Source organism: Stenella coeruleoalba (genome assembly GCF_951394435.1).
Source record: "Stenella coeruleoalba genome assembly, chromosome: 16".
Lineage (NCBI taxonomy): Eukaryota > Metazoa > Chordata > Mammalia > Artiodactyla > Delphinidae > Stenella > Stenella coeruleoalba.
Genome location: NC_137162.1, coordinates 14509058 through 14527227, shown reverse-complemented (window position 1 = coordinate 14527227; position 18170 = coordinate 14509058). Strand labels below are relative to the sequence as shown.

The window sequence follows — 18170 nt, the reverse complement described above, 5'->3', positions numbered from 1 at the left end:
TCTGCTAACTTTTATTCCCGGTTCCTAGGAGATAAGTTCTAAATCCTTGGAAGTTCATGAATGATAGGAGTGTTTTGACTATGGTGATGGTTATGGCTCTGTTTAGACCAACCGTGGGTCAGGGGGTTGGGGTTTTGAGCCACATGAGGTCAGCCTGATCTCCTGACCTCCAGGGAGCAAACAGGAATCAAATACTGCGTTCAATCCCATGCCCAATGGATCAGTCAACCATGCCTATATAATGAACCCCAATAAAAACTGGTCACTGAGGCTCAGTGGGGCACCCTGGATGATGAACACACTGATGTGCTGGGAGGGTGGCATGCCTGAATTCCACAGGCATTTCACAGGGAGAGGGCATGGAAGCTCTCCTCGCAGGCTCCAGCTTAAGTGTCTCTTCATTTGGCATATCCTGATTTGTACCCTTTCAAATAAAACTGTACTTGTAAGTATAGTGCTTTCCTGAGTTCTGAGTCATTCTAGTGAATTGAACCTGAGGGCATCAAGGGAACACCTAAGTTTGTAGCCAGTTCGTCAGAAGAGCCTGGGAACTCCTGAAGTACGGTTGGCCTCTGCAGTGGGCAGTCTTGTTGGGGACCGTGCCCTTAACCTGCGGTATCTGTGCTAACCGGGGGCCGGTGTCAGAAGTGAGTTGTACTGCAGGATGCCAGCTGGTGTTAGACTAGGCATCATTCGCTTCCTTTATGCTCGTTTATGAACCGGCCTGGCACCTCAATTTGCCAGATGGTCGACAAGAATTTAGGGACTGATTTAGTCTCTATTGAATGAATAATGTTATCCAGAAACAAAAAGGTCAAATGCTCCGTTTTAGGTATTACAGTGTAGCCAGTTAAAATGCACAGAGGAGAAACATGCTGCTGTTCTATTTCTCTTCTGATCAAGCCTTTCTGTGTCTCAGGTCTATTGTCGGAGAAATGGGAATAATAATAGTACTGACCTCATGAAGTTACTGTCAAAATTAGTTTATATATATACGTATATATGCACACATACATATATGTATGTATTTATATAATGTGCTTAGAATAGCACTTGACCCATGGAAAGTACTATTTGCATATTTGCTTTATTAATACAAAACCACAAAAAGCAGAGGTGATGCAAGTTACCGCAGAAAATAGCTCTAGGATCCGTCATACGATTAGATCGTTTGTAATGTTTCCCAAAGTGGGGTTTGGGAACCAGTGGTGTATATGACTTTATTTAGGTGGCATAAAACCATTTTTATTGCTTTCATTTTAATATTTATATAATGACTTTTTAATATAGAGAGAGCTATTGCATTGATTCATGTTTCACAAATGTTATTAATAGTATATTTCGATACTGAGTTTAAAGATGAATATTAAGCAAACAATAGCACTGGTGGAATGCAGTATGGGAGAGCCTGCGAATTCCTGGTCTTTGAGGCTAAGAGGCAGGGCTAGCTCTCAAATACCATCTTTTCTGCAAATAAGAGTGTTTCCTGTTTACAATTGTGTCACCTCTTCCCACTGTCAGCACTAGTTAAAGAGATATGGCAATGGCCTCTGGCAGGTGGTCATACTCTGACACCCAGGCTGGACCAAGACCTGACTACTGTCACAGCTCCAAGTTCACAGCACCAAGAATCTGATGGTTAGGAGGATCTCTTGAGAGACTCCTGCGCATGGAGAGATGGAATCTGAAACAGTTCTAAGCCCAGTTCAAGACCTGATCCTTTCTTTATTGTCTTGTGGTTTCCTTCTCGTCTTCGCCTGGTGTCCATAGAATATCCCACACCTTCCCCTCCTTCCTTGGGACTTTCTACAATGACCGCATCTTAGAACCAGCAGGATATCACTCAGTTCAAAGCCTTCTTACAAATGAAGGAAGCAAAACCTAAAGAGCTCCATCTTTTTCCATCCATGTGCCCCTACCCCCACCCCAATCCCTGGGAACAACCTTCCTATATGGCCCCAGGGTCCACAGTTAAAGCTCTAACATGTGTCACCAACCACGATAACGGTGGTGTCCACTTCCAAGTGCAGAGGGTTGGCCAGTCGTGCTAGGCCCTCTGCATACTGGCACTAGTTCTTTAATCCTCACAACAAACCCCAGAGGTGGGCGATAGCTTAAAGGAGACATTCAGAGACGGTAAGAAACATGACCCAGGTCATGACAGAGCAATAGGAAGTGAGCTGGGAACCTCGCTCCAGTTCAACCAACTCCAAAGCTCATGCTCCCCCCCAGCAAAGCAACTCGTAGGCTGTCAGCCACAGGGTGAAATGGAGGTACCGGAGGGGGGCTTTAACCACTGGCAAGGGTGGCGTGAGTACAGGGGATGAGTGTCCCCGCGCTAGGGGCCTGGTGTGGAAATAAGCGCCTCTCTCCATCTCCTTCCAGCTTCCCACCTTCCCACCAGTCAGCCTGTGCAAAATCCCACCACCCTGTCCTTGCTCTCAAGTATTCTTCTCCAGAAGATTAACAGGACGCCAAAGCTCCCCATTGCTCTGCTAGCATCAGTTGCAAGAAAAACATTTAGAATATTGATTAAGTGCTTCACGCTAGAAGATTTAAATTTACCTCCTGTATTTCCAGGATTAGCTGACACATGGGGTCAGCCTGCTGGCACAAATGATTTACAAAACACCCATTGGCAGCTTTCCTTTTTAAACTCAACAGTTAAAATGTTCACTTGGTCACAGCCAGTGGAGTCCTGGGTGTTCAGCAGGTTTGGATAATCACCTTCTTGCCACATTGACACTTGTGGGGTTTGGCCCTGGGAAGAGCTTCAAAATCATTTCCAGTCTGGTCTGGCCCTATCCAGTACAGATGGACTCCGTTTAGGTCTGAAGAGGTACCGGGGCAGTGAGGGGGTAACACATACTGTTCCTCCGGGATGCAAGGTCTTGTTTCAGAGAGAGATTTTTGCAGTATTCTAATATCCAGTGTTCTAATCCAATATTCAAATATTCTTCACATGTAGGAGTTAAACGGGTTATAAGCAGGTGTTAAGGAGGCAAAGTGCATCTGCCCCCTGCCCCTACTACCAATCTGTAAACGTTCTGCTGCAACATACAAGTGCCCAGTGCGTTTCTATAGCTTCAGACTGTACTTGGCCAAGAGAGGGATTGTACTGAGGCTTTCCTGGGAGGCCAGGGAGGTACAGACCTAGACTGAAATCCACTGAATCCAGGTTCTCTGCTCCAGGAAAGATGCTCACCTCAAGGCGTTTGCCCCCATGGCCCACGGACGGCCAGCCCTGTTCCTCTTAGGGCTAGCATAGTCTGACTGCCAAAGTAGGTGACACGATTGCTAAGGCGGGTGAAGGGACAGGGAGCCTTTGCATTGCTCACTTTAGCAGTAAGCATTCTTGCAAAAGCTATTCATTTGGGCCCTGCTCACATCTCTTTTATGACTGAGAAAGCTGCTTTGCGAATTCCTTTTTCTATAGAACGCTGCTTAAAAGTTCCATTAAGATGAGGGGAGGAGACTTGAGATCCACAATTGCTGTACCTCCATGTCTCACTCATAGATATGTTTTATTCGGTTCCCAAAAAAACTGACTTTGGATGTGGCTCGCCCTGTTCCCTGGAGCCCCGAGTAAGTGTTCACAGCTTCCTACACCCTTCTGCCTGCCCTGCTCTGAGTGTGCGCCCCCCGTCCATCAGACTTTCTCCTCTCGGTCACACGTCACGTCTCTTCCTGAGGAAAAGCACAGAGACAGTGAAAACTTCTCAGGGGTCCTCAGCCTTAGTCCCAAGGCTGTATTCCCCAAGTTTCTACAACCCTATTTGACCATGGAAATCCAGGGCCTAAAGTCCACTTTAAGAGGTCTTCACTTCAAGCCACCAGAGTTTAGTGATGTATAATAATGCAAAACAGAGATTTTTCCAACACCTACACTTCCCAAATTTACTTTAAATAAGTGACAAGTACAGTCCATTTGATTTAAACATTCTGAGCTTTTCCAGCTACCAGACCACTCAAGTGCACAGAAGATGAAATAATTGGTAGGATTCTTAATGTTTCTTTGTCACGTGACCACTTTGTGCAAGTCAAAGGGATATGCCAGCAACGGCACAGCCTGCGTCATGCTCGTTGCTAATATGCCTGCCAATTAATCCTGACATGGGAGCTTGGCTGGTTACCCAAAACCTGGTATTTTATCATCTCAGGGGGTTAGCGCTTGGACTTTTCTATGACATTTTATACTAATCAACCAACTTTCCTTTTTTTAAAGCTGAGCCTTTCATAGGAACTGCAGATGAGTCCTATATACACCACACGCAAGGCCACTCATTTTCCCCAAACAGAATTGTGTTTGGTTTGTTGATAATTACACTCTGAAGCCGATTTTTGAAAATGTTTATTCTTATGTCTTCCCTTCCGAGGGGAAATCTATCTCAAATGTTAAGATAGAAACCCAAGTCCCTCAGAGTTTTCTCATATTATTGTATATTTAAAAATATTACAAGAGGGTGCTTCTCGAGGGTAGTGAACTTTAGAGCTGCCAAAGATAGTTGACTTGCTCCAAATCTGTTACCAATGGATCCCAAGCTGGTTTAACTCAGTTCTATTCTGAGTAATGACACATATGGCTGGGACAAACGCCACTCTAAGATATTTCTAGGACCCCCGGCAAGTGGTAATTTATCTGAAGATAGCCAGGCAAAGGAAGGACAGATGGGAAGAATAAGTCTCCTGGGAGCCCTACGTGGAAGCAAGAGTCCTAAATCAACGCCAGGGACCACGTTCTCATAGGCTAAGTCCCCTCTCATCACTCACCCACTCACCCCCAATCCTCTGGCTTCCAGTGATTCTTTCAACCATTCTTAATATAGGTCATTCTAAAGAGATAATCGAGCTACAACAAGTTTTAGTGGCAAACTTTCAGTCTTTCCCCTGTACCCTGTCTGCTGGGATTTCAGCATGAAGCATCCCAGCCTACAAGCTTTCTGTTTTTCCCATCATTCGAAGCACCCCCTTCAGGAAGCACTGGGACATATGGGTCTCTCAAATCCAGCTTCTCCCTTCCTCTTTTACTATTATTCACCGCCCCCAGATTTATTGAGGTATAATTGACAAATAAAAATTGTATTTACTTCAGGCATACAACTTGATGTTTTGATATATGTATACATTGTGACAGGTTTACGGCAATCAAGCTAATTAACATATTCATCACCTCACACAGTTACCATTTTGGGGGGTGGGGTGAGAACAGCTAAGATGTACTCTCTTGGCGAATTTCAAGTATATAATATGGTACTGCTAACTATAGTCACCGTGCTCTATGTATCCAGATCTTGTTCAACTTGCATGTCTGAAAGTTTGTACCCTATAACCAACATCTCCCCATTTCCCCACCCCCAGCCCCTGGTAACCACAATTCTAGTCTCTGCTTTAACAAGTTCAACTTTTTGAGAATCCACATATAAATAACATCACAAACCTGGAGGACATTATACAAAGTGAAATAAGCCAGACACAGAAAGACAAATACTGCATGACCTCCTTTACTATTTTTTTTTTGGTATGCGGGCCTCTCACTGTTGTGGCCTCTCCCGTTATGGAGCACAGGCTCCGGACGCGCAGGCTCAGCGGCCCTGGCTCACGGGCCCAGCCGCTCCATGGCATGTGGGATCCTCCCGGACCGGGGCACGGACCCGTGTCCCCTGCATCGGCAGGCGGACTCTCAACCACTGGCGCCACCAGGGAAGCCCTCCTTTACTATTTTTTTACTTCTTACTCTCTGCCAATTCCTAATTCAAAGAAAGAGCCCAGGTTGTCCAAGGTCATGGAACAAGGCAAAAAGTACACTGGGCTCAGAGTCGGAAATCCTAGCCCCACTACAGAATTACTGTGTGATCTCAGTTATGTTCCTAGCCTGTCCCTGCCTCATTTGCCTCATCTGTAAAAGAGAAGGATGTTTATCATACCTGACTCATGGGCTGTTGTGAGGACTAGAGGGCACAATGCATGCAAAATGTTTTGCAAAATGAGACACACTATATACCTGTTAGTGCAACTCACACCAATGTTCCCTAGTGTAACACCCCAAGCAAGGCACAACGCCACCATCCATCTCTTGCAAAGGGCCAAATGGCCAACTGACTTGGGATTAAGCATCGCATGTGGCATTCTGGAGCATTCACTCTGCCCCAGGCACTGAAACATTACCCCCATTTAATCCTCTTAATCTAGCAGCTGGGCAGTCGTAACATTTTGTAGCTGAGGAAGCAGAGGCTTGGAGAGGTCATGATGCTGGTAAGGGCAAGAGCCTGGGTCTGCACACAGGCTTGGCTGTAAAACCCAAGCCCTCACCCCCTGCCTCATGGGTGCAAAAATGGGCTCAGACAGGTAGTCGTCGCAGGAGGTAAGGTGAGGTTTTGTGGAACCCTTAAGAGCTCCCTAGAAGTAAAATGCTGTTTAGCTCCAAGATGTGTGGATTGCGTGTGTGTCATCGGGGAGAGAGGTGTGGCCGCCCCTCCTTCCTTGGTGTTCCCACGTCTCCATTCCCCCCTCTGCTGAGAAGTTAAATGGCAGCCCTGAGAGAAACATCATGCTTTCATTTTTACTTTAATTTTACTTTGCCCCTCTGTTTATGAGGCAGAGTTCCTATCACTAATACAGCAGAAGGAAAGGCTGTTCCTTGGGAAAAGAGCTCATGTCTCCCCTGACATTGCCAGGGTGACCTTGCAGTGGCACAGAGTCCCCCTGATGGGGAGGGGTGGTCGGGCAGATCTTGCTGGAGGTAAACACCACGTGGCCAAGCCAAGCACTGTACCCCGAGAAGCAGAAGCCAGGTGATTTGGTGGGGCCGGGGGAAGGGAGACGGGGAGAACACCTCCGCATGGCTGTCAGACTCCTCTCTCATGGGGGAAACTAATTTCACGGAGTTTCCAGTGATGAGTATTCTTCTGAGTTGCCATCTATTAACTTAGTCTGACCTTCCAAAAATGCTGACGAGCTGCATCTTGCCCGCTATTTGTACGTTCACTGAGGACGGCATTTGTTTTGAATGCCCATCTCCATGAAGTTTCCAGAACACAAAAGGAGCTCAATAAACAGGGTGAACACTGCCTCTGCCATCATGCTCTGTGCACTTAGACACGAGCAGAGAAGAAACCGGTTTTGCTGCAGCCAAAGCTTGCCTCTTCTTGTGGTCAGGAACCACCTCTGGCCACTGTCATCACCTCATCCTAACAGGGTCCTACCCTCCTCTGGCCACCTGTCTTTACAGATGCTGGAAGCTGAGCGGACCCGACAAGAACAGAAGGCTGACCTGAGAGGAAGCAGGACGCTGAGGCCTGGCCAGAGATAAAAAAGAAACTGTGCTCCGTGGTGCTGTGTCTGCGTCTAGACCCACCTCTAACCAGCTGGGGGACTTAGTGCAAGTCACTTCCCCTCCCTGAACCGCAGGGCTGTACTGCAGGATGGGGCAGTTAGATGCCATAATATTCCCCAAGCTTCCTCCTAGTTCTGGCATTTACTGCACAGTGCACTGGAGATGGGAAGGGCTCAGGAAACACTTTAGAAGTATGAAGAACATCTGGTTGACCTTAGCTTGTGTCTTCCCTCCCCGCCTTCTCCTCAGGCTTGTGTGTGGGTGTAGATGATGGTGTGTGTTGGTAGGGACCCAGGAGGATGAAGACAGAGACTAAAGCTCAGCTGAACGGCAGGTAGATATCTAAGAAAAAGAGGGGAGTGTTGGGGGTGAGAAGAGAGCAAGCAAGTCACAAGTGGAAAAACTGCCCGAGTACGTTCTAGGACACAGACTGGGTTGTGAGTCAAGAAGGTATTTGGCAGAGAAGTTTCCGGTGAGTGTTCTGGTGAGGATGATCTCGGCAGGGCCTGGGCTGGGGGTGGTGGGGAGATGGGAGGATGGATTCCTGTGACAAGTGTGAACACACACAGTGCCTGGCACAGGTCCCCTCTCCTGGCATGGCAGCAGGCAGAAGTCACCACGTGGTCACTGCTGCCTCTCAAATCAAGGAAGAACCGTGGAAAGAACACAAGCCTCTAGATTCCAGGGCTGGTTCTGTGACTCGCTAGCTCTGCAGGCTCAAGCCAAAGCGTCCCCTTGCTGAGCCCCACGTCCTCCAAGGCTCCAGTAACAACACAATCAAGGCATCTCTCTAGCAGCTGTCAGGAGGGTAACATCCGAAGAGGTGAAGTGTGTGAAAATACTTGGTGAGTATATGAAGATGTTCCAAAATAGCTGAATACTCATTATGATGAAAAAAATCAACAAAAAGAATCAACACTCTGCTTTGACTAAAGTTAGGAAATGACTATTTGTAAGTCATTGTGGTTCTTTCCCTTGGAGATCTGAATCAACTCCAAAGAAGTCTTTGGGCCGTTCTCACTGGACTCTATTCACACGAGGGGTTTTCAGAGCCTCACAGCTCCTCAAACCACGAAAGAGCATCTCCTTCTGCTTCCTGAAGAATGAACCCGAGCAGGACGCTACAGTTGCCTTAACACTTTGATAGTAACACTGTCTCTGGCTTATCTTTAGATAGAGTTAAATATTCCACATTCAGTCTAAATGGCAATGATGTTGACAAAGCCAAGAGCCCCCAAGACGACCCACTGAATGGGAGAAAATGTTTGCAAATGATATGACTGATAAGGGATTAATATCCAACATATATAAACAGCTCATACAACTCAACATCAAAGAAACCAACAGTCCGATTAAAAAATGGGCAGAAGAGGGAGAATTGGTTTAAGATGGCAGAGTAGAAGGACGTGCTCTCACTCCCTCTTGAGAGAACACCAGAATCACAACTAACTGCTGAACAATCATCGACACAAAGACACTGGAATTCACCAAAAAAGATACCCCACATCCAAAGACAAAGGAGAAGCCAAAATGAGATGGTAGGAGGGGTGCAATCACAATAAAATCAAATCCCATAACTGCTGGGTGGGTGACTCACAAACTGGAGAAAAATTATACCACAGAAGTCCACCCACTGGAGTGAATGTTCTGAGTCCCACATCAGGCTTCCCAATCTGGGGGTCCAGCAACAGGAGGAGGAATTCCTAGAGAATCAGACTTTGAAGGCTAGTGGGCTTTCATTGCAGGACTTTGACAGGACTGGGGGAAACAGAGACTCCACTCTTGGAGTACACACACAAAGTAGTGTGCGCATCAGGACCCAGGGGAAGGAGCAGTGACCCCATAGGAGACTGAACCTACCAAAGCCCCAGCCCTCGTCAATGGCAGAGTCAGTTCCAGAGCCCATCCTTCTCTCCACTCTAGAGAATATCACGGTCTCCATCTCTCATGGTTAAAATGCACTTTTGAGACTCAAACCTGAGCAGCAGTCTATCATTCTCCCTCCATCTCTAAATGCATTTCAGAAAATGCATCTGTGTTGCCCTCAGAAGTAAAGCACCGACAGGGAGTTCAAGCCCCTGCTCTTACCTGTAAATTTGCACAAGGTGGTAAAACATGAGTGGGGATTTCGTTCTCAGAGCCTGCTGGCCCCAGGGGCTTGTTCTTGACCCGGAAGGCTGTGGTGGTGGTGGCAGTGGTGGTCTGAACTGGGAGGGCTGGCTGCCACACGGTCACATCTGAGCCATTGCCAAAGGCTTGAATTGCATTTTCTGCAGTAAAACAGGAGGAAATCCAATTTTAAAATCAAGCAGCAAATGTAACAGACAGTCTACATGAAGGCAGAGAGGCACACTAGAAATTCTGATGAGAGCACTGGACTTCTGTGAACCAACCCCATCTATCCATCCACCCTCCACACGCTGAAAGCCAGCCGTGGGTCAGGTGCTCAAAAATTCATTCATTCATTAAACCCTGAGCTGGACACTTAGCTATGCTCTAAGTGCAACAAATATGTATTGTGTCCCTATTCACGTATCAGGTGTGGAGCAAGATCCTTGCCCTGAAACACCCATCAGTCGAGCCTTTTGAAAGCCAGGCTCAGACCTGTTATTTGGGATCACAGTCACTGTTCCATCTTCCAAGAAAATGCTTGTGTCAAAATTCTATACTAAAAGCAAACTATTTAGTGTTCTTGTTTGTTTTTTGTATTTTCTTTTTAAAATTTAATTTATTCTTTTATACAGCAGGCTCTTATTATTCATCCATTTTATACACATCAGTGTATACATGTCACTCCCAATCTCCCAATTCATCAAACCACCACCCCCACCCCCGCCGCTTTCACCCCCTGGCGTCCATACGTTTTTTTCTCTACTTCTGTGTCTCAATTTCTGCTCTGCAAACCGGTTCATCTGTACCATTTTCTTGGTTCCACATATATGTGTTAATATCTTTGTTTTTCTCTTTCTGACTTACTTCATTCTGTATGACAGTCTATAGATGCATCCACGTCTTTACAAATGACCCAATTTCGTTCCTTCTTATGGCTAAGTAATATTCCATTGTATATATGTACCACATCTTCTTTATCCATTCATCTGTCGATGGGCATTAGGTTGCTCCCATGACCTGGCTATTGTAAATAGCGCTGCAATGAACATTGGGCTGCATGTGTCTTTTTGAATTATGGTTTTCTCTGGGTATATGCCCAGTAGTGGGATTGCTGGGTCATATGGTAGTTCTATTTTTAGTTTTTTAAGGAACCTCCATACTGTTCTCCATTGTTGCTGTATCCATTTACATTCCCACCAACAGTGCAAGAAGGTTCCCTTTTCTCCACACCCTCTCCAGCATTTGTTTGTAGATTTTCTGATGATGCCCATTCTAACTTGTGGAGGTGATACCTCATTGTAGTTTTGATTTGCATTTCTCTAACAATTAGTGATGTTGAGCATCTTTTCATTTGCCTGTTGGCCATCTGTATGTCTTCTTTGGAGAAATGTCTATTTAGGACTTCTGCCCATTTTTGGATTCGGTTGTTTGTTTTTTTAATATTGAGCTACATGAGCTGTTTATATATTTTGGAGACTAATCCTTTGTCCATTGATTCCTTTGCAAATATTTTCTCCCATTCTGAGGGTTTTCCTTTCGTCTTGTTTATGTTTTCCTTTGCTGTGCAAAATCTTTTAAGTTTCATTAGGTTCCATTTGTTTATTTTTGTTTTTATTTCCATTACTCTAGGAGGTGGATCAAAAAAGATCTTGCTGTGATTTATGACAAAGAGTGTTCTTCCTATGTTTTCCTCTAAGAATTTTATAGTGCCCGGTCTTACATTTAGGTCTCTAATCCATTTTGAGTTTATTTTTGTATATGGTGCTGGGGAGTGTTCTAATTTCATTCTTTTACATGTAGCTGTCCAGTTTTCCCAGCACCACTTATTGAAGAGACTGTCTTTTCTCCACTGTATACCCTTGTCTCCTTTGTCATAGATTAGTTGACCACAGGTGCGTGGGTTTATCTCTGGGCTTTGTATCCTGCTCTATTGAACTATATTTCTGTTTTTGTGCCAGCATCATATTGCCTTCATTACTGTAGATTTGTAGTATAGTCTGAAGTCAGGGAGTCTGATTCCTCCACCTCCGTTTTTTCCCTCAAAACTGCTTTGGCTATTCGGGGTCTTTTTTGTCTCCATACAAATTTTAAGATTTTTTGTTCTAGTTCTGTAAAAAATGCCATTGGTAATTTGATAGGGATTGCATTGAATCTGTAGATTGCTTTGGGTAGTAGAGTCATTTTCACAATATTAATTCTTCCAATCCAAGAACATAGTATATCCCTCCATCTGTTGGTATCATCTTTAATTTCTTTCATCAGTGTCTTATAGTTTTCTGCATACAGGTCTTTTATCTCCCTAGGTAGGTTTATTCCTAGGTATTTTATTCTTTTTGTTGCAATGGTAAATGGGAGTGTTTCCTTAATTTCTCTTTCAGATTTTTCATCATTAGTGTATAGGAATGCAAGAGATTTCTGTGCATTAATTTTGTATCCTGCAACTTCACCAAATTCTTTGATTAGCTCTAGTAGTTTTCTGGTGGCATCTTTAGGATTCTCTACGTATAGTATCATGTCATCTGGAAGCAGTGACAGTTTTACTTCTTCTTTTCCCATCTGGATCCCTTTTATTTCTTTTTCTTCTCAGATTGCCGTGGCTAGGACTTCCAAAACTATGTTGAATAATAGTGGTGAGAGTTGACATCCTTGTCTTGTTCCTGATCTTCGAGGAAATGCTTTCAGTTTTTCACCATTGAGAATGATGTTTGCTGTGGGTTTGTCATATATGGCCTTTATTATGCTGAGGTAGCTTCCCTCTATGCCCACTTTCTGGAGAGTTTTTATCAGAAATGGGTGTTGAATTTTGTCAAAAGCTTTTTCTGCATCTATTGAGATAATCATATGGCTTTTCTCCTTCAATTTATTAATATGTTGTATCACATTGATTGATTTGCATATATTGAAGCATCCTTGCATTCCTGGAATAAACCCCACTTGATCATGGTGTATGATCCTTTTAAAGTGCTGTTGGATTCTGTTTGCTAGTATTTTGTTGAGGATTTTTGCATCTATGTTCATCAGTGATATTGGCCTGTAGTTTTCTTTCTTTGTGACATCCTTGTCTGGTTTTGGTATCAAGGTGATGGTGGCCTCGTAGAATGAGTTTGGGAGTGTTCCTCCCTCTGCTATATTTTGGAAGAGTTTGAGAAGGATAGGTGTTAGCTTTTCTCTAAATATTTGATAGAATTCGCCTGTGAAGCCAGCTGGTCCTGGACTTTTGTTTGTTGGAAACTTTTAAATCACAGTTTCAATTTCATTACTTGTGATTGGTCTGTTCATATTTTCTATTTCTTCCTGGTTCAGTCTTGGAAGTTTATACCTTTCTAAGAATTTGTCCATTTCTTCCAGGTTGTCCATTTTATTGGCATAGAGTTGCTTCTGCGGTGTCTGTTGTAACTTCTCCTTTTTCATTTCTAATTGTATTGAGTCCTCTTCCTCTTTTTCTTGATGAGTTTGGCTAATGGTTTATCACTTTTGTTTATCTTCTCAAAGAAACAGCTTTTAGTTTTATTGATCTTTGCTATTGTTTTCTTTGTTTCTATTTCATTTATTTCTGCTCTGATCTTGATGATTTCTTTCCTTCTGCTAACTTTGGGTTTTGTTTATTCATCTTTCTCTAGTTCCTTTAGGTGTAACATTAGATTGTTTATTTGAGATTTTTCTTGTTTCTTGAAGTAGGCTTGAATAGCTATAAGCTTCCCTCTTTGAACTGATTTTGCTGCATCCCATAGGTTTTGGATCATCGTGTTTTCATTATCATTTGTCTCTAGGTATTTTTTGATTTCCTCTTTGATTTCTTCAGTGATCTCTTGGTTATTTAGTAACGTATTGTTTAGCCTCCATGTGTTTGTGTTTTTTACATTTTTTTCCCCAGTAATTGATTTCTAATCTCATAGCATTGTGGTCAGAAAAGGTGCTTGATATGATTTCAATTTTCTTAAATTTACCGAGGCTTGATTTGTGACCCAAGATGTGATCTATCCTGGAGAATGTGCTGTGTGCACTGGAGAAGAAAGTATAATCTGTTGTTTCTGGATGGAGTCTCCTATAAATATCAATTAAATCTATCTGGTCTATTGTGTTATTTAAAGCTTGTGTTTCCTTATTTATTTTCATCTTGGATGAGCTGTCCATTGGTGTAAGTGAGGTATTAAAGTCCCCCACTATTATTGTGCTACTGTCGATTTCCTCTTTTAGAGCTGTTAGCAGTTGCCTTATGTATTGAGGTGTTCCTATGTTGGGTGCATATATATTTATAATTGTTATGTCTTCTTGGATTGATCCCTTGATCATTACACAGTGTCCTTCCTTGTCTCTTGTAATAGTCTTTATTTTAAAGTCTATTTTATCTGATATGAGTATTGCTACTCCAGGTTTCTTTTGATTTCCATTTGCATGGAATATCTTTTTCCATCCCCTCACTTTCAGTCTGTATGTATCCCTAGGTCTGAAGTGGGTCTCTTGTAGACAGCATATATGTGGGTCTTGTTTTTGTATCCATTCAGCAAGCCTGTGTCTTGTGGTTGTGGCATTTAATCCATTCACGGTTAAGGTAATTATCGATATGTATGTTCCTATGACCATTTTCTTAATTGTTTTGGGTTTGTTTTTGAAGGTCCTTTTCTTCTCTTGTGTTTCCCACTTAGAGAAGTTCCTTTAGCATTTGTTGTAGAGCTGGTTTGGTGGTGCTGAATTCTCTTAGGTTTTGCTTGTCTGTAAAGCTTTTGATTTCTCCGTCAAATCTGAGTGATATCCTTGCTGGGTAATTTGGTTGTAGGTTCTTCCCTTTCATCGCTTTAAGTATATCATGCCACTCCCTTCTGGCTTGCAGAGTTTCTGCTGAGAAATCAGCCGTTAGCCTTATGGGAGTTCCCTTGTATGTTATTTGTCATTTTTCCCTTGCTGCTTTCAATAATTTTTCTTTGTCTAATTTTTGCCAATTTGATTACTATGTGTTTTGGCGTGTTTCTTCTTGGGTTTATCCTGTATGGGACTCTCTGTGCTTCCTGGACTTGGGTGGCTATTTCCTTTTCCATGTTAGGGAAGTTTTTGACTATAATATCTTCAAATATTTTCTTGGGTCCTTTCTCTCTCTCTTCTCCTACTGGGACCCCTATAACGTGAATGTTGTTGCGTTTAAGATTGTCCCAGAGGTCTCTTAGGCTGTCTTCATTTCTTTTCATTCTTTTTTCTTTATTCTGTTTGGTGGCAGTGAATTCCACCATTCTGTCTTCCAGGTCACTTATCCGTTCTTCTTCCTCAGTTATTCTGCTATTGATTCCTTCTAGTGTATTTTTCATTTCAGTTATTGTATTGCTCATCTCTGTTTGTTTGTTCTTTAATTCTTCTAGATCTTTGTTAAACATTTCTTGCATCTTCTCGATCTTTGCTTCCATTTTTTTTTCGAGGTCCTGGGTCATCTTCACTATCATTGTTCTGAATTCTCTTTCTGGAAGATTGCCTATGTCCACTTCATTCAGTTGTTTTTCTGGGGTTTTATCTTGTTCTTTCATGTGGTACATAGCCCTCTGCCTTTTCATCTCGTCTATCTTTCTGTGAATGTGGTTTTTGTTCCACAGGCTGCAGGACTGTAGTTCTTCTTGCTTCGCTTTTTGCTCTCTGGTGTATGAGGCTATCTAAGAGGCTTGTGGAAGGTTCCTGATGGGAGGGACTGGTGGTGGGTAGAGCTGGCTGTTGCTCTGGTGGGCAGAGCTCAGTAAAACTTTAATCCACTTGTCTACTGATGGGTGGGGCTGGGTTCCCTCCCTGTTGGTTGTTTGGCCTGAGGCAACCCAACACTGGAGCCTACCCAGGCTCTTTGGTGGGGCTAATGGTGGACTCTGGGAGGGCTCACATGAAGGAGTACTTCCCAGAACTTTTGCTGCCAGTGTCCTTGTTCTAATGGTGAGGCACAGCCACCCCCCACCTCTGCAGTAGACCCTCCAACAGTAGCAGGTAGGTCTGCTTCAGTCTCCGATGGGATCAATGTTCCTTCCCCTGGGTCCCAATGCACACACTACTTAGTGTGTGCCCTCCAAGCATGGAGTCTCTGTTTCCCCCAGTCCTGTCGAAGTTTTGCAATCAAAGCCCACTAGCCTTCAAAGTCTGATTCTCTAGGAATTCCTCGTCCTGTTTCCGGACCCCCAGGGTTGGAAGCCTGACGTGGGGCTGAGAACCTTCACTCCAGTGGGCGGACTTCTGTGGTATAAGTGTTCTGCAGTTTGTGAGTCACCCACCCAGCAGTTATGGGAGTTGATTTTATTGTGATTGCACCCCTCCTACCGTCTCATTGTGGCTTCTCCTTTGTCTTTGGATGTGGGGTTTCTATTTTGGTGAATTCCAGTGTCTTTGTGTCGATGATTGTTCAGCAGTTAGTTGTGATTCTGGTGTTCTCGAAAGAGGGAGTCTATTTAGTGTTTTTTTTAAGTACCACATCCGTAATTATGATACTGGGGCAACTCAGTGGCATTCATAGAAATTTGGCAGCCAGTAAAATCAAACAGCAAAAAAGTGTGATTCGCTACCACAGAGCACCTACTATGAGCCCAGCATTGCTCAAGGTACAAACGCAACCAGTTTCTTTAAAAGAAAAATCTATCCCAAACCTCATCAATAATATATAGTGAAAATTTAAGTAAGATTATTTTTTCCCTTTTTGCTCCCAGTTGTCCAAACAAAATCTGCATAATTAGGAAGGAGCAGCCCTGTTAAATGAAAAGTTTAAAATGTAAAACTTTAAAATCCTATTACAATTTCATGGGATTAGATTGTTTTTATGTCACAAGTAAATTGGATGTGTGTTGTTCTCCTCCCTAAGATGAATAAAAAACAGTTTTTAATCAGGTCCTTGGGGATTTGGCGTGGATTTAGGAATTTTTTATTTCATATTCATTGTATAAGATATCAAACTCTTCCATTTGGGACCTGAATGTGTAAATTTTTAATATATGACTCTTAGCTGGCATTTTTCGATATACAAGACAGAATAATTTAAGCCTAGTCTTCCTCTTAGAAGGGACATTTTGTTCTAAAATTGTTGTCCTTTAAGTTTAGCAAATTGGAAGCTTGTTCTCTAAAACGACATTTTTTAGGCTGTAAGAAACCGCTTCAAATTAATATCAATGCTTCTAATGCTCCCATCCATGTGACATGGCTTAACGGGTGGGAGGAAGGTAAAGAAAGAGGTACTTGGGGGACCAGTTTCCTTAAATGACCCAGGATAACAACAAGAAAACAGCAAAACCTTCCTTTTTCTTGTTAAGGCATGTAGATTCAGGAAACCCATGTCACTTGTTGAAACTGTCTGTGATTTCTAGCGTGTTTGCCTTGCCATTTGGGAAGACCGTTTGTCCACCTGCTCATTCATTCATTCAAGTGTCAATGGAACATCTATTGAGTGCCAGTCACCGCTCTGTGCTGGGTATCGGCAGGGGACAACAATGACAGCAACAAGAGACAAAAGTCCCTGTCCTTGTGGAGGTCACATTCTGGTTGGGGAGGCAAATAAGTAAAGTATATAATACATTAGGTGGTGAGAAATGCTTGGAGGAAGATGACACAGAGGTGGGGTTCAGGGAGCACCAGGATGGGAACGGGGAGCTGGAGTTTCGATGGCGTGGCCCAGGAAGGCGAAGGTGGCACCTGAAAAAGGACTTGAGTGACAGTAACTGATGTCTCATCTCTGCCCCCAGACCATTCCGCTCTCTTCCCTTCACCTCGGCCATGTACTTTGGCTTGAAAATAACTGTCTCCTCCCCAATTACCAGAAGTACACAACAGGCTGGAATCACGCTCACGATAAGAGAACTGGAGGGTTTTGGTTAATTTGCAGGGAGCAGAATTGGGTTATTGCGTTTGGGTTGGAATCTACATATTCCAATTCCTTCTACTCTAGGGCCTGTTGCAAGAGACTGAATTTACAGCCCTGTGTCTTTGATAGGCTGTGCTCCATCTAATCAAAGTATAAATGGAATGACTATGAAAAATTCTGGCTGGCTTTGGTCACCGGTGAAGACCAAACGCATTTATTTTTATTGAAAAGTCATTAACAATAAGATACCATTATCCCCTTCACCAAAATATTATTAAGCAGGGACAACTTTAATTTCTCTATGAGGCAGTGGTTTTCCAGCCCAAGTGAGTATAATCTTTTTTCTCACACTGACCTCTGTTGTCATTGCTTTATCTTCATTAAAACTTGGATTCTGCCAGAACAGTGTGCAGGATGTGAAAAAGAGGATGTGTGTGTGTGTGTGTGTGTGTGTGTGTGTGTGTGCACGCGCTTATATATATTTATTTTTTTTTAGTCAAGACCAAATAAAAGGCTTAAGGTGTAGTTCCCCGGTGTGCCCAATGTCTTGGCAAACGTCTCCATACTTTCGACTAGTTTTATGGGTTTTAATTTCACTTTAGTGTCCAAAAGCTTGTTTTAGTTTTAAGATGATCAAAGCATTGGGTTATAGCCAAGCACCTACTGAGCAAATCACTAAGATTTGTCTTTTCAACAGAAGAAACAATTGAGGAGGCTTTAGAAGTAACACTTAAAAGCTTTCCCACGCGTGCAGTAAATAGTTTGCTAATTCTTTAGAAATCACTCAGAGCACCATGGAGAAATTGTCACCTGAGGGCACAGTGCTCAGAGGGGTAGGTGAAGCTTGGTCCGCGCTTCCCACTGGGAAGTCATACCTGGTCCCCGACGTGCAGGCACGAGTTCTTGTCCATCAGG

At 43.4% G+C, this 18170-nt stretch overlaps 1 protein-coding gene across 6 annotated transcripts in view; it reads right to left on the bottom strand.

Moving 5' to 3' along the window:
• GFRA1 (GDNF family receptor alpha 1) overlaps positions 1 to 18170 on the bottom strand; it is a 212635-nt gene that overhangs the window by 24122 nt on the left and 170343 nt on the right. For all 6 annotated transcript variants that reach the window (XM_079899357.1, XM_079899359.1, XM_079899355.1 and 3 more), the window contains one exon: positions 9422 to 9603. In XM_079899357.1, coding sequence (XP_079755483.1) covers positions 9422 to 9603 — 182 coding nt within the window. The remainder of the gene's footprint in view (positions 1 to 9421; positions 9604 to 18170) is intronic.